This window comes from Melanotaenia boesemani, chromosome 17 (genome assembly GCF_017639745.1).
Source record: "Melanotaenia boesemani isolate fMelBoe1 chromosome 17, fMelBoe1.pri, whole genome shotgun sequence".
Taxonomy (NCBI): Eukaryota; Metazoa; Chordata; class Actinopteri; order Atheriniformes; family Melanotaeniidae; genus Melanotaenia; species Melanotaenia boesemani.
In genome coordinates this window covers 27,990,453-28,016,910 of record NC_055698.1, presented here as the reverse complement: position 1 = coordinate 28,016,910, position 26,458 = coordinate 27,990,453, and the positions used below count along the sequence as shown (strand labels likewise).

The 26,458-nt window shown below is 40.4% G+C and overlaps 2 protein-coding genes across 2 annotated transcripts in view; one reads left to right on the top strand and one right to left on the bottom strand.

Annotated features, from left to right (window-relative positions):
* Positions 1-24,950, top strand: part of grin2da (glutamate receptor, ionotropic, N-methyl D-aspartate 2D, a) — a 182,976-nt gene extending 158,026 nt beyond the window's left edge. Inside the window, exons 16-18 of the mRNA XM_042012134.1 lie at positions 4,527-4,588; positions 8,314-8,484; positions 19,596-24,950. Of these exons, the coding sequence (XP_041868068.1) occupies positions 4,527-4,588; positions 8,314-8,484; positions 19,596-22,745 (3,383 nt within the window). The 3' untranslated portion in view covers positions 22,746-24,950. The remainder of the gene's footprint in view (positions 1-4,526; positions 4,589-8,313; positions 8,485-19,595) is intronic.
* Positions 11,684-14,002, bottom strand: LOC121656906. Its single transcript, XM_042012135.1, has 2 exons — positions 11,945-14,002; positions 11,684-11,707 (listed from the first exon to the last, which is right to left on the bottom strand). Coding segments are annotated over exons 1-2 (1,923 nt in total). The 5' UTR covers positions 13,867-14,002; the 3' UTR covers positions 11,684-11,706.
* Positions 24,951-26,458: the final 1,508 nt, after the last annotated feature.

Here is a 26,458-nt window from a genome sequence, read left to right as displayed (position 1 = left end):
GGAAAAGAAATAAGGTGGTGGTGGTACAGAAAGAACAGTGACTATTGAAAGCACCCAAGTTAGATTCAATGAGTATTATGGTAGTAATAATACTTCTATTGGCTTTAAATTACTGTATTTACATTTGATTTAAATTTTCAATTTAGACTGCTTCTATTGACTCGTTGATCACTAACTCTATGAATTAGTGTAGATCAATGAGCCAATAGAATCAATCTAAATTGAAAATTTCAATCAAACATCCATACAGAAATCATTTGGAAGACGTGCCTTAAAAAGAACATCTGAACTAGTTTATATTTGCTTTATTCTCACAGCAACAAGTTGTCATTCTAATTTGATGAGGAAAATGACAAAATTCAAATGTATGGTGCACAACTATGATAAAATCAGACTATACTACCTCCGTTATTACAACTAAGTTATAAAAATACTTTAAGTCTCCTAAATAACAGTAAAGTTAATGTGTACAAATGTGAATTTAATCACTTGTTCTTTTCTCTTTACAGTATATGAATATTTTAAAGTTTAATATACAGAATTTGGCATTATTTTTATGTTTATGTTTCAAGGCAAGGCAAATTTATTTATATAGCATATTTCATGTACAAGACAATTCAAAGTGCTTTAAATAAAACATAAAAACATTACAGTAAGGTGCAGGGGAAGAAAAAAAATACAAGTGCATTAGAAAAACAAAGATTAAAAAAGATAAAATTGATTACATAAAAACAGCAAGAAAAGCTCAGATAAAGAAATAAAGATATGATTTCAGCGTAAAAGAACCAAATGCAGATCTGGACTTCTAAATAAAAACTAGTGAAATGCAGCAGAGAACAGGTGGGTCTTCAATCTTGATTTAAATAAACCGAGTGTTTCAGCTGTTTTGAGGCTTTCTGGGAGTTTGTTCCAAACATGTGGAGCATAGAAGGTGAATGCAGCTTCTCCATGTCTGGTTTTGACTCTGGGGACTGATAAGAAACTGGATCCAGATGACCTGAGGGTTCTGGTAGGTTCATACTGGGTCAAGAGGTCACTGATGTATTTTGGTCCTAAACCATTCAGAGCTTTATAGACCAGCAGCAGAACTTTAAAGTCTATTCTCTGACGAACAGGCAGCCAGTGTAAAGACCTCAGAGCTGGACTGATGTTCCACAATGTGGAATTTCTCCATGGAGACCTTTTTCTCCCAGAGACAACTTTCACCTTAATAGGAGCAACAGCATCCATAATACTTAACATTTTATAATTAAAACTAGTGACAAGCTCATTGGCTGAACCCCCTGATAGGGCAGATGTTGAAGAGAAGACCTGGTTAAACATCCCAGTCGTGTTTACAGTTATGCACTGTTCTGTGATCACCTCTACTGAGACATTTGTGTGAAGAGGACTCGTACTCTCAAAGAAAACACAGTAATGATCAGACAGGGCCACATCACATACAGTAATTTTAGAAAAGTTCAAACCCTTCGAGATCAGTAAATCTAGAGTTTAGTGTGTGTGGCCCCTGTTATATGCTGAGTCAGCCCAAAGTTGTCCAGACTGTTACTCAGGTCTTTAGTCCCCTTATCCTGAGGGTTGTCTACATGGATGTTAAAATGACCAACAATAATTACACAGTCAAAGTCTACACAGATTAAAGCCAGCAGTTCAGTAAACGCATGAAATGCTGCACAGTACCCTGGTGGGCGGTATATATCCAGAAACATTGATCTATTTTTAGCTTTTAGCTAAAGAGCCAAAAATCAAAATAAGTAAAATTTCTAAAAGATAACTGCTTACATTGAAATGATTCATTAAATAAAACTGCAACCCCCCCCCCTCCTCTCCTGTTCAGTCTGACCTCACTGATTGAACTAAAGTTGGGAGGGGTTGACTCTATAAGAGAAGCTGCGTTGTTATATGCAACTTTATTTTCTAACCCAGGGCATCATGTGATAGTTTACTTTTTTTCAAGATCAATCTTAAATGTACTAAAAAATATATCTCAAATTATCCCCATAAGATATATGGAAAATAGCTAATTTTATATGTTTTCTTTTTCATAGAAACAGAGCCATTGTGTGATCAAATTAGGCATTTAAAACTTATAATAATTATATATTTGGTGATTTTTATTAGGATATAACTTGACTGAGCAATTTGAGGAAATAAAGTGGAAAATAATATGAATATCTACTGTTTTTATAGCTGTTTCTGGGAGAGGACATTTTTGTCTTCTAAGGACCTGAATGAGAATTTGTCCCCAGTGCCCTATGAGAACAGGTTATGAGAACCTGAAATTGGAGTTTCAAAGTTCTTTGAAAAACACTGTCTTACACAAAATCAGCCGGGGTAACATAACCAAAATGGTGCCCAAAGATTGAGGGCAAAATGACCTGAAAGGACAATGAAGTTCCTTATGACCTACAAGGGTTAAACCGGTATGTGAAATCATCTCATATCAATTCATTGAGGTGAATTTGGGAAACATTAAACGTTACCCTCTGAATTGATTTAGTATTGTTTTATAACCAAACTTGACATATACACACCCAATAAGTAGCCTCATCAGCTATTTGGGAGATACTTGAACACATTTCTGTGCAGGATGTTATAAAATGCTACAAAATATATTGTTGAAATGTCGCTCACATTATTTCACACGTTTTCACTTCTTTGTATTTCTGTCACATGCCACAGGTGTCAAACAAAAGCTGTAGGGTAAAAACTTCAGGACAGAATGAAAACAAACTGCTTATCTGAGCTGAGAAAAAGCCGGTTGATGCGATAAGCATTTGATAGGATATCATCTGTTTTCTATATGTTTAGAACTAGGTGATAATGGTTTTAGCTTCATGCTTTTCTGCACAGATTGGATGGAGAAGATATTTCTCAAAATGTCTGAGAGGATTAGATTCTTGGGGCTTAACTCCCCATCCTGCACCAATGTAAAGCAATGAATACTGGAACAATGACGAGGGTTAAAGAAAAAATAATTTAACTAAGTTGACTTATTCTAAAATCACAAGGAACGTGTCACAAGTCAACAAATTGAAACATGAATCCTATTTGATGGTCTGGCTTATCCCCACCTGTTCCTTTCATTTGCACATTTTCCTCTGCAATGCAGGTGAGAGAGGATAAAGATGAAATTCAGCCTGTCTAATAGCTCTTTGTGGAAAGGATTTCTCCCAAATATCAGCTTTACGTACCAATGACTACTGCGATTAACATATTTACAGTAAGACAAAAAAGAAGAGGCAGAAAAACAGACAGGCAAAGAGAAACTAGATGAGCGCTCATTGAAACTCCATGAATTAGATTATGATACTTAATGAACATGCGTATTAGTGTCTATTGTTTGTAGGGAGCAGGGTGAGTGGGGGAAGGTTATATTGAGTCGAGCCTTGTTTAATTCAGCTTTGAACACTGAATTCCCACACCACATTTGTGGATGTGAAATTTGGCTCACAGTGATCTGTATTGGAGCAAGATCTGCGTTTTGTTTGAGCAGATTTGACGTTTCAGTCAACATGGCTGAGTCGTGGCAGTCTAATCCACGTGGCAGGGCTTCATGGTGGTTTCCAGACTGTGTTAATTAACCCGGAGGTCGATTAATAATAGGGAATTGGATCTCCATTAGCTTGGATATCTTCAGTGTGTACAGTGACAGATTCTGAGCATCTTTTCAAGACAGAACAGTACGCTTGTGCAGTGAATTTAGAAGTCCCCTGCACTGCAGCCCGGTCATATAAAGCCTCTGAAGGAAAAGCACAATTTCCTCCCCAAAGTCCTACTCTTTTTGATTAATGCATTAATGGGCAGTGCTCAGAGTACCATTACACTAGAGTTTAGTGTGTATCGTGTGTGTGGTTCTGATAGTCCAAACAGGAAATGTAATGTTTGTGTGTTTTCCTTCCTTTCATCTCCCATGTGCTGTCGCATCACTCTGCCCTCAGTGTTCCTGCCTCAGACATCAAGCCCTTTTACTATCAGCTTCAAAGGGCTCATCTCTCCTCGAGCCACTGTCTCTAATACCCAATTTCTCTTTGCGATCACATAATTTTTTCTGCAAATGTCCATTAAATCTTACATTTTGCTACTCTTTCCAGTCTTCTTTCAGTCTTTTTCCATTGTTCTACTTGTGCTAAAAATCCCTTTTATCTGTCTTTTTATCTCGTTTTACTCCTACAGATTGACGAATATACGAACTTCTTTTAATACTGTTCTTTCTTTTTTCTCCTCCATATTACATTCACAAATCTTTTTCTTTTGTCGTCATATGTAGACTTCTTTCATTCTTAATGTCTGCCTTCTCTCTTTCAGCCTTTTTTTTTTTCTAATTTCTATCTTCTCCCTCAGGGAAACAGGCACCTTGATTGCATGACAAAGAGGTGGTAATCTCAGTTTTGCATTTTACACTACTATTTTCTCCTCTTTTCTACATTCTTGAAACTCCTTGTCCCTGAGTGGTTTTCCCCATCTTTGCTTGGCTCCTCTTTAAAGCACTTTTGTCCCTTTCTCTTCTCCCTTTTCTCTTGCAGATGAGATTGATATGTTGGAGCGCCTCTGGTTGTCGGGTATCTGCCACAATGATAAGATTGAGGTATGACATCTTTCACCTTTTTTTCAGTTGATTTGGTTTGTTTTGCAGCCACAGGATCATTTAGTCAGCCACAGCAAAGTATACCAAAGTTTTCTAGGGTCAAATGTAAGGAAATCTGTCGAACAGCTAAAGCGGCTGGCACACATTACAGGATTCTTCAAACGTTCACAGATTTAGAAAACACACACAAACTACAGGATTTCTAGCCACCATATTAAACATGTATTACTGAGGATCTCTCCTTCTGAGGCCTTCCAAGCAAATCGGACCTGACAAAATCACTCTTAAAACACAGCACATTGCAGGATAAATGGACACAATGTCGCTTGCAAACATCAGACAATCGAGCTTTTGTTGGCTTTGATCATAAGGGGGAGATCAGGACAAAAATGGGCCCGATCATTTTATAGTGTGTACCCGCCATTAGCTTAAATTGGCTCATGCAACAACACTAGGGTTGTCTTTCTGTAAACTACATGACAAAAATGTTTTTTAACATTTATTTTAGAAACCTGTGCAGATAGGGAAATAATATCCAGCTAACTTTTGATCTTTAGCTGCCACTTCACAGGACAACTGTTTGAAACATACATAATACTGGAAGAGCGAATTAAATATGGTCTCTTCTACAGACCATTGCACACAGACAAAAAAAAAAAAAAAAACGGCATTGACCTCACACCTGCTGGTTATGTTTGAACACCAAAACTATTCAGAAAAAATTTACTACCCTTATACCCATCCTTATTATGTAATGTTAAGTGAGTACAAAGTACAAGCAGTACAAAAACTATAGATTTTATTTAGCCTTGCTGCAACCTCCTGTCACAACTGGCCTGCTCCCCAGTTTGGGAACCACTGCAGTAGGTAAAAATTAACCTCATCTAGGCTCCAGACTGCGACCAAATGGTCGCATTTTGCAACTAAAATGCGAGACAGTGCGAATTAATTTTTCATCTGCTCGTGCAATGGCGACAACACATTTGCCGGTCTTTTTGTTCTAGTAGTTATAATTTCATTTATTTTGTCAATAACAAACTTCTGCTACCCTCTTCAGCCCAGTAGTTCACAGTAAGACGCAAATTAGCTGCTGCTTTGCCAACTCAAACTAACTTCAATACGAGAAAAGTAGACGAACACCAACGAAGAAGATGACAGCCAATGTGCGTGTGAGCAGGGACAAACGACCACTGTGATTGGCTTATGTGTGGAAAGAGACGGGTGTTGGTGGGGGATTTATTAACCCTCAGTGTTGCCAACTTTGCGACTTTGTCGCTATATTTAGCAAGTTTTCAGACCCCTCTAGCAACTTTAAAAAAAACAGCGATTAGCAAAAAATCTAGCAAGTTTTTTCTGGTATTATTGGAAACTTTTAGAGACTGACAAGAATGAAAGTAGTTTACTCTTCCCAATGAGGTGCGGGTGCTCTGCAGACCCGTCCCCCATCCACCGGGGAGTGTGGGTAAAAATATTTAAAAAGTTAAAAGTGGTGTGACATGTTCCAGACTCCTAATAAATAAAAAAAAAATCCTATTAAAGAACCTGAACTAAAAATAAAGAAAACATTGACAGAAATATTATTTTCTTTATGTAGTTTTGCTGTTCTAAACATTTTTAGGTTGTCTTATCAATTTTTGCCTTTCCCATGACATCCCTTTAAATTGCAGCATCCACTACAGCTATATGTACTAAGCTGATTATGCTAATTAGCAACTTCTAGTGACTTTTAGGACAGCCAATGGCTACTTTTCTTACTGAGGAGTTGGGAACAGTGGCTGGAGAGGAGTATCAGTCTGTGAAGCTGAACTACATGGACAAGTCATACCATCCCGTCGGGGATGATGGTGACAAAGTTGCTGTTCCTCTTCGACTACAAAGTGAATATCAAATCAAATCATCAAATCTGATTTGATTTGATTTGACACGTTCTAAGTCTACTTGTTTTGTATTAGTGCAGCCAGTAAGATGTTTTTTTTTGTTTTTCTTTCTGTTATGACTGCTGCACAAAAAAATGTGAACCGTAAACATTGTAATTTCTGAATTTATTGTTCAAGTATTTATCATTAATACAGTGAAAATGAGAGAAAATGTGAATATTTGCTATGCAAGGTGATTTTAGTGTGTGCTGCCAAATTTTCTGCTTGTGCTCCTAAAAATTTAAGTTAGGGGCCACTGTGCTCTTTGTAAAAAACAGTTAGTCTGGGCCCTGCTCATTTAATCCAAGTACTGTGCATTTACTTCTACTTTAGTGTCCAAAGCTGGTGTTTTCTGCAGGTAGTGAAATATATTCTATTTATTTCCTTCTGTCATCCCAGCTTTTTTGTGGCAGCTTTACAGGTTCACAAGCTGTCCTACACAATGACACCTTGGTCATTTTTTTCCATTACCACATATTTCAAACAAGGATGACTTTATCTATTTGTTTGGGGGGAATAACTCTTCCTCGGTTATATTCTCACACTCGGTCACATCTTCTGCAGCTCGCACTGAGTGAAACAAAGCAACACAAGCAGTAACACGCAGGTGTTGTGAAACTTTGTTTTATTTGTCTTCAACAAGTTTTACTGAGTTGCTGATGTGTTTCATACATAATTCTTTAGGGGAAGTAACATAATCGTGGGATCTTTACACTTAACTATTTGTATTTCATACTGCAATTAATTAGGAAATTAAATCTCTAAACAGGACAAATACGGCAGCAAATCTACAACAAAGTGTTGCAATGGTGGTTGAAATGCTGTGAGAGGCCCTTAAGCGAGCTGTGCATAGACAAATTCCTTCAAACCTCAATGAACCTAATCAACAATATGAAGAAAAGTGGGGCAAAAATTCTTTCACAACTATGTAAAACACTGATAAGGTGGTTAAAGTTATTGAAGTTTGGGCCGTTTTGGTTTTTCCCTGCACTTTAGTCACATGGTGTTTGTGTTGTTCTGAAGTTGTATTTGTCTAATTTCATGACCAGGTAAGGACCAGATGATTCTTTTGATCACGTAAAATTTTGTGTTCAGCGTTTTTTTCTTGTTTTTTTTTTTTTTGTTTTGTTTTTGTTTTTATATGTTTTTTGCATGGTTGTAATCCATCTTTTGCACCTCCTGACCTAGCACAATGATGAGTTAATGAGCTGATTTGTTTGCTGGTATTCCTGCCAGATTTAAGCATTATGTTACATGACTGGCAGTACTGGCAGTAATTCTAATTGTGTAATGTCTAGAAAAATGCCACATTAGACTCTTTCAGTTCAGAGAAGCTTAAGTTTCATTAAGTTTCAAGAGATTTAAGTGTTTCATAAAGCAACATGTTAGTTCGTCACTTAGTCTTATGTGCATCTTAAACACAGCATTTTAATTTGACTGCTCACAATATTAAGAAATATTGAGCTAATTTTATGTCTGAATACCTTGCAATTATTTAAACAAGACAAAATGCTGCAGAAAGTTCTACATTTTTAAATTGAATAAAATTTATCGCCTGAAAAGCTCTTGGACACAAAACAGGTATTTGTGAATGATATGTTTTGGTCTTTGGTCCTTGCCTCTAAAATATTTGGTGGTCCGCCATCCACTGGTAATTGCATTTATTTTGGTTTTAAAAGGAAATTTTCATCTACGTAATGGGAGACAAATGATTCTCCTTATTAATATATACACTCCTCTTTCTCACATGTCCCATAAATTTTCTACTTTTTTCCTTCCTTCCCTCACAAGTTCCTTCTTCTCTTGCAGGTGATGAGCAGTAAGCTAGACATTGACAACATGGCGGGGGTATTCTATATGCTGCTGGTAGCCATGGGCCTTAGTCTGCTGGTATTTGCATGGGAGCATCTGGTGTACTGGAAGCTGCGGCACTGTGTTAAGAGGTCGGGTGGGATGGACTTCCTCCTGGCTCTCAGCAGGGTAAGAAGGCAGACACGTACAGCTAGCAATGATAAGAAAACCAAATTAATTAAATCCCCCCCAAAAAATATGTATGTTATTAAAGTGCTTGCCCTTTTCTGAATACTTAATGTGCCTTTGCAGATGGTTCTGTGAAACAAACCATCCGAGACATCAGGCTATTTTGAACAAACCTCTCCTAATTTCAGGCTTTGGTTGAGCTAAAATAGAGTTTTTAACATATTGTTTAAGTAACTGACTATAGTATTAAAGGTTGTGCATACCCTTCTGCACCACATGAAATGAGTCTCGCTGAGGCCCAGCCTCTGTTTTGAGGTACATCCTTTGTAATACAACAGCTGGATTCCCAAAAAGTATTATATGATATGGATTTATTTTGAAACCAAACACTACTGTGATGGTAGGAAAGCATTCTGGTTTTACAGTAGTGCTCTGTAACTTCTTTATTTAAATTCTCATGTTGTCCTCAGGTCAAAACTGAATAAAAACTGCAAAGAAAACCTCTTCTATATATATATATTTATATATATATATATATATATATATATATATATATATATATATGTGTATATATATGTGTGTGTGTGTGTGTGTGTGTGTGTGTGTGTGTGTGTGTGTGTGTGTGTGTGTGTATTTTATTACTTTTTCTAAAGTGATTAAAGCATTTTCCTAATGCTTTAATCACTTTAGAAAAAGTAATAAAAAAAAGCATTAGGAAAAGAAAACATTGCCTTTTTTCATATTTCCATGGAAATTGTACACTACTTGAGTACAAAGATTGACTTTGAGTCATTATTGACCTGCCAGTTAAAATAAGCCACAGAGTAAGTTACAGATAACAAAAAAACACATACAGAGACACATACATATGCACACACAAACACACATGCTAGACAGAACTAAAACTTTCTCTTGCAGGTGTACCATTACCTTTCCACAACCTCATACACAACTTTCAGAGCAAAATTTCAGACACAACCATCAAGGCATTGTGTCGTAACACTTCAGTCTCTTAATGTGCTGCAGATGACAGAACCTTTCTGACAGAATATGTACAGCAAGCAGCAAAATATGAAACATTTTACTAGGTGTGAGTGGCCTGTGATGCACAATGCATATATATATATATATATATGTATATATATATATATATGTATATATGTGTGAGAAAGTCAACCAGTGGAGGCCCAAAGAAGAACTGAAGGATGGAGGTTTTTGGTATCCGGGTGGCACAATGTCACATGACAATCTTCACCTTACATGAACTCAGGCAGCAGTTCTTGAAGGGGAGGGTTGTGATTGACAAATTTAGAACACGCCTTAGCGCCCACCGGTGCTGCTTGCACCAAAAGGGAGAGGCGCCTTCTCATCACAGTCTCCCTTTACACTCACCACCAACCAAGTGTCTTCCATCACAAAGAAAAAAGAAAACTCCATGTAATCAGAGGAGAGAACATCTCTCCCGCACCATCATTGGAAGTGTCTTCACTTAATTTGCTATCTTTCTGTAGTGTGAAACTTCTAAAATTACGGAAAAAAAAAAAAAAAAATTAAAATACATCAGGGCTTTTAAATGGAATGGTGCATTCCAGTTGCCTCAGAATTTCAAACGGTCGAGAGCTGGTGACTTCATTACCGGATAGTTGGCGTTCCAGTTGCACCAACGCATAAAAAAAAAAGATGGACACCTCCAAAACAGCCAATTTTTGAGCATTTACAAAGCCGTTTAAAACTAGAAAATCACAAACCTATTGTAAAATGTGCACCATGAAAACAGCAGCCAATTTTGGTGATAATGATTAATAAACCAAACATACTGTGCTTTTTCATGAACAAACCCGCCGTAACAACGTAATTATCATTGACAAGACAGACAGACAGACAGACAGACAACTTTATTTATCCCCGAAGGGAAATTGCGTTGTTACAGTAGTCCAGTGTCATACGTGGCATAAACTATGAATAAAAAATAGAAGTAAAATATACAATATAAGTAAAGTGGAATAGAAGTAGAAATCAAATAAAGATAGAAATCCAGAGTGGAATAAAATTAGAAATAAATAAAATATGAATACAGAGTGGATTGGCAGATAAAGTGCAGTGGCAGTAATAATGAAACTAGCTATCAGATATTAATATGTCAATATGACTATGTAAATAAAGGATGTGCAAAGATGATACAGAATGTTGGATGTGCAAAGGATACAAATATTGTATAATTATATGATATATAATATCAAGCGACAGTTATAGGTTGCAGTAAGTTCAGTGGTTGGCTTAGTCCAGTTGTGTGATCATGGCTTTGGCAGAGGTGGATGAGTTATGGAGTCTTATTGCAGCAGGAAGGAACGATCTCCTGTACCGTTCCTTAGAGCAGCGGGGTTGGATCAGTCTGCTGCTAAAACTGCTCTTTAGCTTGTCCAGTGTGTTATGGAGGGGGTGGGAGGGGTTGTCCCTGATTGCCAGCAGTTTTGCCAGCATTCTCTCCTCCACCACCTCCTCCAGGATGACAAGTTTAGAGCTGACGGCAGACTCTGCCTTTCTGATCAGTTTCTTCAGTCTGTTGGCGTCCTTTGCCTTGATGCCCGCACCCCAGGACACTACAGCAAAGAAGATGGCGCTCTCCACAACAGACTGATAAAACATCTGCAGCATCTTATTGCAGACGTGGAAGGACCTGAGCCTCCTTAAGAAGTAAAGCCGGCTCTGCCCCTTCTTGTAGATGGTGTTGGTGGACCAGTCCAGCTTATTGTTAAGTGTGACGCCTAGATATTTGTATGAGTCCACTGAGTCCACATCCGTCCCATTGATGCAGACAGGAGAGGGCACAGGCTTGTTCCTCCTAAAGTCCACCACCATCTCTCTCGTCTTCGCCACGTTCAGCAGTAGGTGGTTCTCCCCACACCACCTCACAAAGCGGTCCACCAGGTCCCTGTACTCTGCCTCCCTCCCCCCCTCCACACATCCCACAATGGCCGTGTCATCAGAGAATTTCTGCAGATGACATGACTCAGTGCAGTACTTAAAGTCTGATGTGTATGTGGTGAAGAGGAAGGGAGACAGCACAGTTCCCTGGGGGGCCCCAATGTTACTGATCAGACGATCAGACACACAGTTCTGTAATCTCACAAACTGCGGTCTGCCCGTCAGATAGTCGTCTACCCAGGCGACGAGGGGAGCACTCACCCACATGTCCAGAAGTTTGGCCTTCAGCAGTCCAGGCTGGATGGTGTTAAAGGCGCTGGAGAAGTCGAAGAACATGATGCGGACTGATGTGTCAGGTCTATCCAGGGAGGAGTAGGCCCTCTGCAGCAAGTAGATGATTGCATCATCAACCCCAACATGGGGCTGATATGCAAACTGGAGGGGGTCTTGTGATGGGCCCACCAGTGGCCTGAGGTGCGCCAGAACCAGTCTCTCCATGACCTTCATGGTGTGAGAGGTCAGTGCTACTGGCCTGTAGTCCTCCAGTGCAGTAGGACGTCCTTTTTTGGGCACTGGGACCAGGCACGATGTTTTCCAGAGCACTGGCACTCTCTGAAGGCGTAGGCTCATGTTGAAGAGGTGCTGGAGAACTCCACAGAGCTGACCGGAACATGCTTTCAGCACATAAGGGCTGAGTCCGTCCGGTCCAGCGGCTTTCCTCTGTTTGAGTCTCTCCAGTTCTCTCTTCACCTGGCTGGATGTGATGTGGAGTCCAGACTGGGGGGTGGGGGGTATAGCAGGTTCTGAGGTGGATGTAAGCAGTGGGCTGGGGGGTGGAGGTGACAACAGAGGTGCGAAGAGGTGTCTGCAGTCGGAGGTGGGGAAGAGCTGTGGGGGCTGTGAGGAAGTCCTGGGGGCAGGAGATGAGAACGGGTCCCAGCAGGTGGTGGTGTTGGTAGGGGGAGGTGGGGAGTTGTTGTATTGAGATTGAGATGCAGAAGAGGGGCTGCCAGTGGAGGAGGGGTTGGAGTTGAACCTATTGAAAAACATGTTCAACTCGTTGGCACGTTGCCTGTCCCACTCAGCTGCACCCCCACCTCTCCTCTGAAAGCCTGTGATCTCTCTCATCCCCCTCCAGACGTCCCTGATGTTGTTGTCCCCCAGTTTGTGTTCAAGTTTTCTCCTGTAGTTGTCCCTGCTCTCCCTTATGCTGTGTTTTAGTTCCCTTTGTACACGCTTGAGTTCAGCATGATCCCCCGATCTAAAGGCTCTCTTCTTCTCATTAAGAAGGATCTTCAGGTTGCTGGTAACCCACGGTTTGTTGTTAGGGTAGCAGCGAACCTCTTTTGTGGGGATGGTGTTTTCAATGCAGAACCCAATGTAGTCAGAGACACAGTCCGTCAGGCCATCGATGTCCTCACCATGTGGTTCATACAGCGCATCCCAGTCCGTGGCCTCCAGCGCTCCCCGCAGTGTTTCCATGGCCTCAGGAGACCATTTCCTCACTGTCCTCACTGTGACTGGGTGCTGTTGAACAACAGGCTTATATGATGGTGAGAGCAGGACTAGGTTGTGGTCTGACCTGCCCAGTGGTGGCAGGGCAGTGGAGCTGTATGCATCCTCAACATTTGCATACAGCAGGTCCAAAGTCTTTTTTTCACGGGTGGTGCATGTAACAAACTGGTGGAAGGTTGGAAGAGTGGATGAGAGAGACACATGGTTAAAATCACCTGTGATGACGATGAAGGCCCCGGGGTGTTTCGTCTGTAGTCCCGCAGTTACAGAGTGGATGACGTCACACGCTGCTTCTGCGTTACCAGATGGTGGAATGTAAACATTTATGGCGATAACACTGGTAAATTCCCTCGGCAAATAATATGGGCGAAGTCCGACGGCGACAAGCTCGATGTCCGGGATGCAGAGCTGCTCTTTAATGGAGACATGACTGGGGTGACACCATCTGTTGTTTACGAACACGGCGAGGCCTCCTCCTTTCTTCTTGCCGGTCGCGGTGGTGTCTCTGTCGGCTCGGACTGTCTGGAAGCCGGGGATGGTGATGTTAGAGTCCGGTATCTGGTCGTGCAGCCACGTCTCTGTGAAACACATAATACTGGACTCTCGGTACTCCCTCTGTGTCCTGACGAGCGCTTCCAGTTCATCCACTTTATTTGCCAGTGATCTAACGTTACCAGTGATGACTGCAGGGATGTAGGGCTTAAACTTTCTTTTCTTCGTCCTCCGTTTAAGCCCCGCTCTGCAGCCTCGCCGTCTCCTTTTTAGCTCCTCGGGTATGTAGGGCCTCTCTCCAGCCGAGAGAGCCGGGTGTCCCAGGGCCATCAGCTGGTCGCGCGTGTAAATAATGCCGGTGGAGATGTAGCAGGCATGGCTCCCAGTAATCCGGAGAGATCCAAGTGCAATTAGAAAGAGTAAAAAATGTGCAATCTGTATGAAAAGCATCTCACTGTTGTGCGTGGTGATGATGCGCAGGACAGTGTAAAAATAAAGATTAAAAACACACAAAAAACGCAATAAAATACAATAAACTAACACAACTGCGTGGAACTACTGCAACAGGCTGTCACTAGGACGGCGCCATCTTGTAAAAAAACTCTCTGCTGTTGACGCTATAAACTTAATGAACACAAAACACAATAAAAAGAATTTTAATTATGACAACAATGAACTGCAAGTGGTACTGGGTGCAGCCATCTTTAAATCTGTAACCTTGGGGTCCTCTCAAACCTATGAGAAAAATCAAGATCACTTTGTCATTTCTGGATAAAATTCCAACTGGAACGTCATTATTTCAGTGACTCTGGAGCAGCTGATCTTCCTGATTTGTACACCCTCAACTTGAGGAAGAACTAATGCGCTAAACAACTCTAATTATTTTCATTGGAGAGCATTGGTAAATGATGTGAGCAGTAATCCCTTTTTGTGTTTTTTAAAAATGAATCTATTGAAATAGTCACTGAAATAGCCTGCCCCCTGCATGTTTGCTGGATTTTGTCTGTTATCGTCCTGCCAGTTCTGTTAGATCCACAGGAATAGCCTCTACCTACAACTGTAATGTACCTTCCTGCCGTTTCTTTTGAAGCCACTACACAGTGGAATGCATTAAGTTACAATATGGAGCTGCTTTAATTATCAACTAAAACTATTTTTAAAAATCACACAAATCTTTAACCACTAACTTACATCACTGTAATTTTGAACCTTTTCTATTTTCTTATGGTACTGAGTATGTTTTTGTCTTGGTGGGTTGGGGGGTGTAACCTAATGGTACTAATGGTTTTAGTGTGGCCTGCCAGATGACTGCAAATGTATATTAACCTATAGCTAACTATGGTACAGTACATCAAAAGGCAACATTTATGTTGAAATTGTACATGGTTCCTTGTAAATGTAAATAAAAAAAAAAGTTGTTTCTTCCTTGAAATGCACTTCATGCAGGGAAATACATTTATAAATAAGGAAGACAGATGAAAGGTTTTCAGAGACAATCATGATAGAGATTGCAAAAAGGCACAATAGGTGCCATTCTATACTGGTACTTGTTTCTGGCACCCAGCAGGGGTAAGAGGTGGCCAAAACAAGGAACATCATTTATCCTGGGCATCATTCCAGGAGGAGTCCAAGAGTTCAGCGCAGAGTGATCACTTACCTGTTCCACAGCTCTTTCTTTTTAGTGCCAATAGAGTTTCTGTAAGCTCAGCTTGGGGTCTTGGAAATGTTTAGTAAAGATGCCATGGTGAAAAAGAGAAGCTACAGAGGAAATGGGCAAAAAGTAATGAGAAAGGGCATGGAATTACTGGAGAGATGGGAACAATTGCAAGGTACTGTAAAAGGGATGGTACATAGATGAGGGGGTGTGATTGGGGAGGTAAAGTGAGGAGAAGTGGGACGGTGAGCGAGGGGAACTTTGAGATAGAGGAGAATAGAGTGGACTGAGAAGATGGTGGGACGTTTTGGGTTGCAGAGGTGTTAGAGTATGGCAGGTGTTGGTGGGGGGAGGCCAGAAAGATGGAAAGGAGGGGAACAAGCAACAAGAACGGAATGTGGAGAAGACATAGATGAGATGAGGAAAAATATGGAAACACTGGCTGTGAGGGTGTGAGACCAGCATCCTGGTATAACAGAAGAATGTGATTCATTAGCTCTTCCTGCATGACAACACAGACAATTGCTAATTTAAAAAGTTCTGCACCAAATAGTGAATTTGTACACCACACCCCAGATGCCCCTCCCAAACCAGGTGTAGCAAATACACACAATCCAATTATATGGTTGATACAAAAACACAACAGATTTCCTTTTTATGTCAACAATATCACCACATTAAATGGATCGAAAGAGGAATTGGCTCTGCTGAATATATATATATATATATATATATATATATATACAATACATTAACCAGACAATGATTTGCAGGTTGTTTTCTAATTCCTCTGGAGCGTGTGTATTAAAATATTGACACAAAATGACACAAAAAAAAATTCACATCACAGTTTTTGTCATCATCAACAACCCAATACATCCCTTTTAACTGAAGCTTCATATTAGGATATTGGTCCGTTGACTGTAGCCTACATTTTTTTTTACCTCAGTTTTTAATTTTACAGCTACAAAACTTTGACATGTATGACATAATATTTTTCTATTATAGTTTTTAGCAGTGTGTCTTTGTTTTGGTTCTCTGGAAAGTTTATGGCAATTATTATGCATTTTTTATAAAAATCTTCTGCCTCTAAACAACTCTAATTTCTTTTACTAGTGCTTTGAACATAACTGAGTGCTCTGTTCCGTTAACAGTTGCAGACAATTTGCTCACACTTTTGTTTGTTGTTATGGGTAATTAAATATTTATAGGTAGGCAAGTGCTTCTTTTGTTTCCTGAATTCTGTATTTTGTGTGAATATCTGCACACATTTTGCTTGCTTTGATAGGAAAAGCATGTCCATGTTTTACTGAATACTTTATTTAATGGCCTTGATTGGTCTTGCGGACTGACTCTTTGCAACCACATAAAGTTTTTTTTTGTTTTTTTTTTTTAAATTATGTTCTGTGTTGTGTGTAAACAGTGTACACTTTAAATCTGTGGAACAGTTTCAGAGCTTGATAGTTGGCTTCATAACAGAGATATTATGAGTGGGATAAACTCCAAGCCCCACAGTTTATGCAGAGACATTCAGAGCTTCAAGACCAGAGCAACAAGCAGGTGCTACCTCTGACCTGCAGTAGCCCGCAGCATAAATATGGCTGATGTTTTCGCACAAAATATTAAAAAGTGAAAACCATATGCAAGTGCCACATGCTGTAGAAAACATAACCTGTTCATTCTAGTAAACGTTAATAAAGTCATACAATAAAAAACAATTGTAAGCAAGATCTTTTTTTTTGTTTTTTTTATTTTTTTTTTGTCACATTTGCTTATTTTCAATCAACTTTACACTGGCAGGAAAACAAAACTGCACATTTAATGAAGAATGAAGCATAGCCAGATATTTACCCCTGTTACTTTATCAAGCCAGTGCATTATTTTAGTCTGAAACTTGACACTGTGAGCCAGAATTGTCTTTGCAATTCAATTGTAGGGCCACTGGCCCTGGACAATTGTCCTTAAAACCCACTCACTGTGTTTTTGCAAATGCTTATCTCAGGCATGGCAAACTCTCGTTCTTGAGACTCATTAATTTAAGTCAGGTGTGTTGAAGCGGGTAAGAATCTAAAACCTAAAAATAATCTAAAAAGACACCAGTTTAAGTTTGACACCCCCAGGTTATTGATAATAGCAACTCAAACTTCGTCACACACACTTTGTTTAATAATTTTGCTGTTTGGATAGTAAATCAACAGAGAGAAAAAAAAAAGTCATCATATATTCCTCATACATTAAAGACATACAAAGTTCTGCAATAATATAATTCTGAGGATAAAAATATAAATTCCATGTAAAATTTCTCCACTCCTTTTGCAGTGCCCTGAGCAGTTAGCTTCTCTCTACCAAAGTATATGTTGAAACTCTTCTGCTGGCTCTGTGACTTACTTTAACCCAGTCAATGACTTACCCTAGCTTCAATTTCACAGTGCGCTGCATCCGGTGCTCTTGAGACTGCGATAGCACTTCTGCAGCTGGGACTGCTGATTCATGTGTCCAGAAGGACCATTATTATGGCCTCTCCATCAGATGTCTGTCCTAGTGGAGGACTAAGATTTACAGAGGCTCTGCATCTTTTATCATTATTATGTGATGGATATTATATGAATCATCTTCACCTACTGTATGAGAAATAATAGAGGTTTTAGATTTACATGACCACTCTGTGCTGCTAATTGAATCCCATCCATCTACACTGAGGTGTAAATACATGAAAAAAAGAGAAGGAGCACTTTGTCACAGAAGGGAATTAAGGGCTTAGATTGCAATGTTTTTAACTGGCTGATTCTATGCTGGGTTTAAACCTAAAAGGTTTTATGAGGCACTGGTAATTTACACCTCTTTCTAGGGTCTTTGCTTGATGTTTTACTCATAATGTGGTGAGTTCTTCTTTAAAGCAGGGATCGCCAGCTCCAGTACTCAGGGCCCACTGTTTTGCAGACTTTTGATATTTCCCTACTTCAACACACTTGACTCAAATTAATGGCACAATAGCAGAATTATACAGAGCCTGCATGATAGTGGGCCTTGAGGCAGGGTTGGGAATCACTGCTTTGAAGGACCTAATTGCAAACCCATGTGAGGCGGACAGTTGGAAAAAAAAAAAAAAAAAAAAAAACTCAGAAAAGGAGGAAAAGGTGCTTTAGAAAAAAGATGCAGGCTCTCCAAAAAGTCCAAACAAATGAAAATCCAAATAAACAAAATTAAGGACAGGCTGGAGAACAAGAGTAAGGAACAGGCTGGATAAAGGGAAAAAAACGAAAGAACAGAAAATGAATCAAAATCACATATACAAAAGGACAATCATGGGGATTAAAACCAACTCTTAAACAACAAAAGAAGAACTGGAGCAGAGTTTAATTGCTGCAGACATGAATAATCGCACACATTAAGCAGTGTTGCATGTTACTGCTGAGATAGAATAAAGCTCTACAGTCTGGTCTTGCAGTTTATTTAGTGAAGGTGATTATATTTTTACACAAGTAACAGGACAATAAAAGCATGAAATAAGGAAATAACTCTTTATTCTAACATAACCTACTCAAATCTACCTGCAGGAAAAGACTATGAAATATAACATTGGCAACCTTTGGTTCCTACACCATCTCCTGGTTTTTTGTTGTGTTTATGATGAGATAGTTCTCATCACACCAATGGAAAACCACCATGAAAGAATTGTGCCATCTATATTTCAGGAACTGGAATCAGGTAGATGTCAGTGGTGATAAAGATTTTATACACTTTTAAATGATTTTCAAAACAATCAAGTGGACACATGAACCCCTATTTTGAGTTTTTCAATAAATAACTTCAGGTAATATGTATTGTCAGAAATAGAAGGAAATCATCCACAGTGATTACCCAGAATGTTGAAAAAAAATATTTTCCAAGTTAAGCATTAAAGTTGCACAATCTTCATTTAAGCAACAATGGTGTAGCCATAACCCAAAGAAACGAAAGAACTGGCTATTTTTAGTGGAAAAAAAAAAGAAAGAAAAGTTACAAATGTTAAATTTATTCCTTGAAATGGGTTTGAAAACACCACATTAAAGTTTAACTGTTAATGTAAACAATGTAAACTTATGATGCTCATTAGGTACATTGTTAGCTGGAAAGATAATTTTTTCCTACACCAGGTAGGATTAGTGTTACTAATCCATGAAGTGCAACAAATCAATGTCTTTTACAGGAATATTCACAATGTTGAAGATGTTCAAAATTAATAAAAAAAAAATAAATAAAAAAACACAAATGTATAACTCAGAAATATAGGTTGTCTGTCTTTTTTTCTCAGCTAATCTTTTTGGCTAAGGAGTCATCATGAACTGGAAGTCAAACGATAACTTTATGCTTATATGGCTTGTACAGATGTCTGATTAAAGACAGTATAGGTTTCCTTTTCAAAATTGGGGATATTGGGCATTTTGTGTCTTTCTGTCTCTGACACATAGACACTGTGTTCTTTCATATCACACTTGGCAGCCTGTTGGTCTAATTACTGTCTCTCTGTTATCTTTTTACCCAGGGGATGTACAGTTGCTGCCAGTTTGAGGATGAGACAGTGCCAGGAGGAAGCAAAAGCTCTTTGCCCCAGTACCACACCATGACCACCATGCCTGCTGCCCCACAACAACACCTTGTTACAGCCACAGTGAACAACACAACTGCTATTGCCATGGTGCAACAGCAGCAGCAGCAGAAGCATCACCAACAGCAACAGGGACAGACGTATACTACAATGCTACCTGGATCACCGCCAACTACAGGACATTCAGCAATGGCTCTAGGCCCCTCAAACAGTCCCTTACTGGAAGGCCCCATGCCTTGCTCTACTTTCTTGCCACGTCATGACCGCAGACTGGCTGTGGTGGATCGCTGGAACAGGTCAAAGCCAGAGAAAGTCATGAGTGGAAGCAGTAGTGGAGGTGTGGGCATTGGAGGAATTGCAGGAGGGATCACTGAACTACCAACTCAACAACAGTATCAACAAAACCTTGGACAGCACTGGAATCTACAAGGAGGGGTTGCAGGTGGAACAGGAGGTGGAGGAGACACAGGGCTAGATGAATATAAGCGTTACTATGGTCCTATAGATCCAGAAGGATTAGGAGCCAACTCAGACCAACAGGCAGTAGGCCTTCAGCAGACTCCCAAAGCCAGTTCTCGAGGTCTTAAAGCTTCAGGGATGCCACGGCTTCCTCCCAAAGGCCCCCAACAAGGCCAGGGGCATCTAATCTCTAAGCCGCCTCCTCCAATCCCATCGTCCCCTCGAAGGCCTCCCTTCTGGCGGCGAGGAAGCCTAACTCAGGCAAGGAGAAAAGGCTCAGGAGGTCCCTTGTATGAGAATATACTCCCTCTAGGAAGGCGAGGAGGTGGGAGGTATGGAGCAGGCGATGGAGGTGGCAGAAGGGGACGCCGCCCCCCTCCACCACTTCCTCTTCCCGTCCCCCTTTCTTCCCCAACACACACCCCCACCACTCCCTCCTCTCCATGTCGTTTCTACTCATCATGCTCCAGTGCCTCGTCTTCCTCCTCTTCATCATCATCATCATCATCCTCTTCTTCATCCTCTGTTTCACTTTCTCGGTCAAATTCCCCCTCTTCATGCTCCAGTGATAGCTCCTATAACTCCTCACTGAGTTTTCGTTATCGAGCGGGCGATAGGGATTTAATGGTAGATGACGAATATGACTCAGATCTCCTCACAGAGGAGTCCAGCCTCCTTCAGGGTTCACGAAGGAAGGCTCGCTCACGGCGCATGTCATCACGCTCACTGCCATGCAGCCCACCACCTCCTCCAGTCCCGCCAAGAAAGCCTCGTCCACAGAGAGAATATGGGAGAGAGAGGACCAGCAGTCAGCTGGCACAGTTACAGGAGTGGTGGGCATCCTGGGGTGACAGAGAGCGGGGTAAGGGAGGAGTAACAGGACGAGGAGAAGGAGGAGTCGGTCGAGAGGAGAAAAGACATCACAAAGAGAGGGAGCGTGAAAGAAAAAGGAGGAAGAAGGGAAGAAAAAAGAAGAAAAGGGAGGAGAGAGAGAGAGAAAGGGAGCGAAAGCGGCGCAAAGCCAAGAAGAAGAGGAAGAAAGATGACAAGATAAGAAAGAGAGAGCGAAAAAAGTCAGAGCAAGAGGGTGGAGATGCTGAAAAAAGAGAGGAACTCAAATCAGGAACCCCGGACTTCCCCCCATACCCACCCTTGAGACGAGAGTCGTTTCGGAAAAAGAGCGAGAGTTCAATCAGAAGCTATGGTTGGAACATCCCCGGCGAAGATGAAAGGAAGGATAGAGAAGATAAAGAGAGGGACAATGGAGAAGAAAATAGAGGAAAGGAAAAACAACACAGGCGGAGGAACAGCAAGCACTATCATAGCTCTAGTAGCAAGCCTTCTATATCCGTCAAGTTCTGGGGAGGGGGAAACCCATCTTCTGACGCTATTCCATCTGCCTTTCTGCCCCTGTTACCAGTTTCCTCTAAAAGAAGGAAGAGTAAAAGTTCAGACCGAGATGCCATGGGAAAGGAAGGAGAGAGGAAACCACTTTTGGGAAGGAACGAAAGAGGTGAAATGCATTCTAAGGAAGGGTTGTCCTTCCACGAGTGGGAGTCTGAAATAGAGGATGAAGTGGAAGATTCAGAGCCAGAGAGGAGGAAAACAGAGCATGGGAAAAGGCGTGGAGGAGAGAGGACTATATCCGATGAGGAACGGGAACGTGATAAGGTAGTTGGGATATATTCTGATGATGATGGTTCTTCAGGAGAATTTGGAAAGTTTGAGAGGTACTGGGAGGATCATGAAGGTAGGGCAGTGGGAGGGATTGGAGGAGGGGGTTGGTTTTTTAGTACTTATCCCTCCAGGGACAAAGCAGGCAGCATCAACAGCAGAGATGACCTGTTCCTGGAACGGGGAGAACGATGGGGTACAGCAGAGACTGGGTGGGGTTCTAGTGCAGGAGGGGATAGAGGGTGGGGATCAGGTTCACACTGGCCTCCACCTCCTCTCACTCCACCACCTCCCCGACGATACTGGTCAGTGGATAAACTTCACATACAGGATGAGAAGAAGAGTAAGCGCAAATCAAAAGACAAGGGAAGAGGGCACGCAGCTTGTTCCTCCTGCCATTCCCCACGACATCATCCACGCTCCTCAAAATGGACCCGCGCAACTTCACGAAGCCAGGAAGAGCTGTACCACCACTGCCAGAGTTTTGGTGGTCCCTTGAAGCCAAAACATGACTCATCCTCATCCAAACCTGAACGATCACACAATCCATCTAAATCCGGCAGCCAGTCAAATCTCAGTCTCCAGCAACGAACACAGAGAACAGACAGGGATCGAGATCGAGGGAGACAACCATCCCCCCCGTCATCTCTTATAACTAATTTGCCACCCCCACTTCCTGCCCTTCCAGCTCCACCATCCTCATCTCACTCCATCCATGCCCCTCCACCTACTTCTTCCTCTTCTGTGTCATCTCCGTCAGTGGTCTCTTCCACACAGGGGGCTCCCCAGGCCTCTTCAGTGGCTTCTGCAAGTGCCAAACTGCAGTACCAGAGACTACGCTCTGTACCCCAGCCCCAGAGATTTCCTCAGTCTCCTCACTTACCCCTCAAAACAAAGAGCCTTTGCTCACGAAGAGGTTCAGCCCATTTCTCCAGCGTGGAGAGTGAAGTCTGATATCCAGCAAGGCCTTTGAAGTCATAAGAAAACCCTACAAAGCTGAAAGTAGATGATCTGCAAACATGGCTACACATCAGCAAACATGGCTGTAAAGCCAGGTCAATACAGTATATGCACTGAGCCCTTTCCAAAAGTTCTGCACAAACAAACCTAAAAGCCAAACAAACCAACGGAGTAGGTCAAAGGAACACAGGACCATTCTTGTATTTAAGGTTGTTTCCATATAATCCTCTCAGTATGTGAAGGATGACAAGTATAGACTTGCATTTGGAATCAAGCTAACCAATAAAAGCAAATTCTTCAGAAGAGGTAGAACTTAAGGAGTTGAAGCAGAAAGTATTCAGAAGAATCTTTATGCTTGCTGAGGGCTCAGGAACTTTATAGTACTGTATGCCTGCTGCTCTCAGAAGCCTTTAATACATAACAGTGTTCTTACTCTTAGTTTTTATTTTAAACAACTCGCTTTCCCCAATTTTCTGTTTTCCCCAACAAACTGTTTACACCCCCCACAGAACTGTGACGCCCACTTGAGGCACCTATGTTGTGTGATCAATACCTTCTTGTTTAGAGGGATGGAAGGGTGATAACCACCTGCTTTTTTTGGAATCCACTGCTTTTCTTTAGCTTCTTTTGTTCCCCCCTACTTCCGTGTATCTTAACCTTTCTATTTCCTGTGAACTTTTTGTTTCTCTTTCTACTTTTCTACTTGTTTCAAACCTTATTTACATGTGAATCTTATAATTTTTTTTCTTGTCACCTCCTTTCCTATTCTTTCCTCTTGGCTCCTCTCCTTAATGTGATTATTCTGTGTGTCTGTGATTTTCTGTGTTTGTATTCTTGACAACAGGGTAAGTCAGCTGTGACTGATATTCTTCTGGCTTAATGAAAAGCTGAGTGCCAAACTTAAGTAGAGCTCAACATCAATCTGTAAGACGTTAGCAGCTGTGTTCCTTTTATCCTGCAGTTTACATTATCTCCCAAAAAAAAAAAAAAAAAAAAAACTTGCACATGTCAACATACATTCACAAATACATCCATGACACATGCACGTTAATAAATCAATTCATCTACTCTCCTCTTTGAGCAATACATTAGTTAACCTTTTCTCATGCTGAAGCTTTATACTTAGAGACCATTACTTTACTTCTGTGTTATAGTTGTTGCTATTTATGGTGTTCTATATGTCAAGACATGTATTGATCTAATACACTGTAATCACTGTGCCATAATGTTCAAGCTTGGGTGCAAATGAAATGTTTTCTCAACTACCTAACTACAAAAATGGAGGCAGTTTCTGTTCCTTGCCTGTGTTCGACTGAATGTACAGTCAGCCGCCATCGCCCGTGCTGCAACAAAAGCTACTAGAAGATACTTAAGGTTGGAAATTGTAGCATTCCAGAGGGTTTACATGCATGGTAAGGAAATAGAGACAGAGCTAATGTTTGGTTATTGTAGACTTAGCCTGATGAACAACAGTATGCTTATCATGTGGGTACATGCTAAAAAGCGAGGGCTATGATGGTTTAAAAGTCAGTTTTATTATTTTGTTTACTTGATGTTTTATCTACAAGAGGTTCAAGTGGCGCAAAGACTAGAAATAATGAAGCATTTGTAAAAACTTATCAACCCAGGTTTGTTCACCATCAAGCCAGGGATAAGTATCCTTCAAGCCTTTTTCCAATTGCTCCTGCCATACATGACATGTCAAGTATGAGCATGAAGGCATGGTTGTGTAATGATCTGATTGGGATTTGCCGTTTTGATGTCAAAGCTACTGTGCCTGTGTTGCATGCTAGCAGATTAGATAAATGGTGGATCTGAGTGATGGTGTGCGAGATAAACAATGGCACCTCCTGTGATTTTTTTCAAAGGTATTTCTCATCTTGTAAATGTTTAATCAAGAGCTATAGCTTTTTAATCCACAACCAGTTTGATACCAGCAGTTACACTTCGATGTCAAGCACTTAGCTAGAGTAATCAGTTATAACCACCAAAATTTTGAATTTGTTATTGGAAACCAGACATCAGAGCACTAAAAATGAAAATAAGAGCTGCTGGCACAATACATTTGCATTTTATAATTGCTAAAAAAAAATGCCTGAGCCATCTTTCCTAAAGGTTTGGTCAACTCATGTTGATTGCCTGGAACTGCATCTGAGCCATAATTTACTTCAATGGAATAAAAAAAAAAAAAAAAAAAAAAGAGAGAGAACTTATGCTTTTAACATAAATTTATTGTGTAGAGTTTGTCTGACTTTCTTTAAGGAAAAAAATCTAGATATATATACATTTAATTTACATATATATAAATATGTATTTGTGGCAGTGGGTAGCATTAGAGAAAATTCTTAATATCTGAGAATATTGTTTCTCATTCCAACACCATTTGAGTGAAAATATCTCCAAAATTGTTCAGAAACACATATGCCATAATTTTCATCGACAGATTTACATCTTTCAAAAAAGATTACAATCAGCAATTCATAACACAAATTTCAGTCAAACTAGGAAAATCATGAACTGTGACGTGTTTCTATGCATTCACATAGCAAGCGATTTAAATTTCCTGACCCAAATTCAAATAAAACTTATCTGACTTACTGAGTGTAAAAACTGTTGTTGAAACACAGAGTAAAGATATGTAATTGTACATGAGCTCAATTGCACTGCAGCTACCAGTGGTGTGAACTCAAAGCTTGAGTGTTTTCTCTGAAAAATGAACGATTATTGTTTTTCTTCTTTCCCCTTGCCTTTTTTCCTCATGTCAATTCATCGTGCTGGTATGTGTCTGCAATTGTAAAGCTGGTCTGTTTTTTAAAAAAAAGAAAAGAAGAGTATATGTGGATATATTTATTTCACCTAAAAAAAGGCATATCTATATATAGATATATATGATAGTATATTTCAAGACTCTGAATCTATGTTATATAAGTTTGTCTACTAAATTTACGGTATTATCTTAAAGAAAGTGTCTTTTTTGTCTGTGTCTCTCCTTGTCTCCAACCTCCTGCCCAGCTCCCTAACCCCCAGTGAAAACAGAGACCAGTATGTAACTGTGTTTTTGCTCACTTAAGATCAACCATCCGCCTCCATTAGCTATATACAGTAGCTAACGCTGGGAATTCAACATAGTGACAGCGTGGATGGGTGCACGAGTGTCTTATGACCTGTCACTGTAGCAGTGGTGGCGTGTGTTTGTCTACCCAGAGGGGCCTTTATTTTTGGTTTGGGCTACAGATTAACTTCTAATTAAATCTTTTATGGATACAGCAGCTTTTATCACAACTCTCTCACGTGTAGGGGTCACATTGTCAACCCTGTTTTGGGTTAGCCGGAACTGTGAGTTTATACTGTAGTGTACATTAAAGTGACCTCTTTGAAACCCTATGTAGCGAGCAGCACAGGCTTTTTTGCATTTCTTAGTAGCTGTATTACGATAAAAATCATGCACAGCTACCCCTGCCAACCAACCTGAATGGTATAGATATATAAGGACTTTGATGAAGTACATTGCAATGTATCTGCCAAGCTGCTGTGCTTTAAAACAAATAGGAAACTGAATGATACACCACAAACACACGGTATCTAATTTTACAGAACTGGTGAAGGGATTTTGACACTTGTTGGGGAAGAAGCTAAACCTGATTGTGCGGTTTCCACTAAGGCCAGAAGTGGCTGAACCAGGGCTTTCATATGTAGATCACATTTTC

Bases quoted from the DNA above. Each gene is read 5' to 3' on its own strand.
- LOC121656906 (XM_042012135.1), bottom strand. From the start codon at position 13,866: ATGCTTTTCATACAGATTGCACATTTTTTACTCTTTCTAATTGCACTT.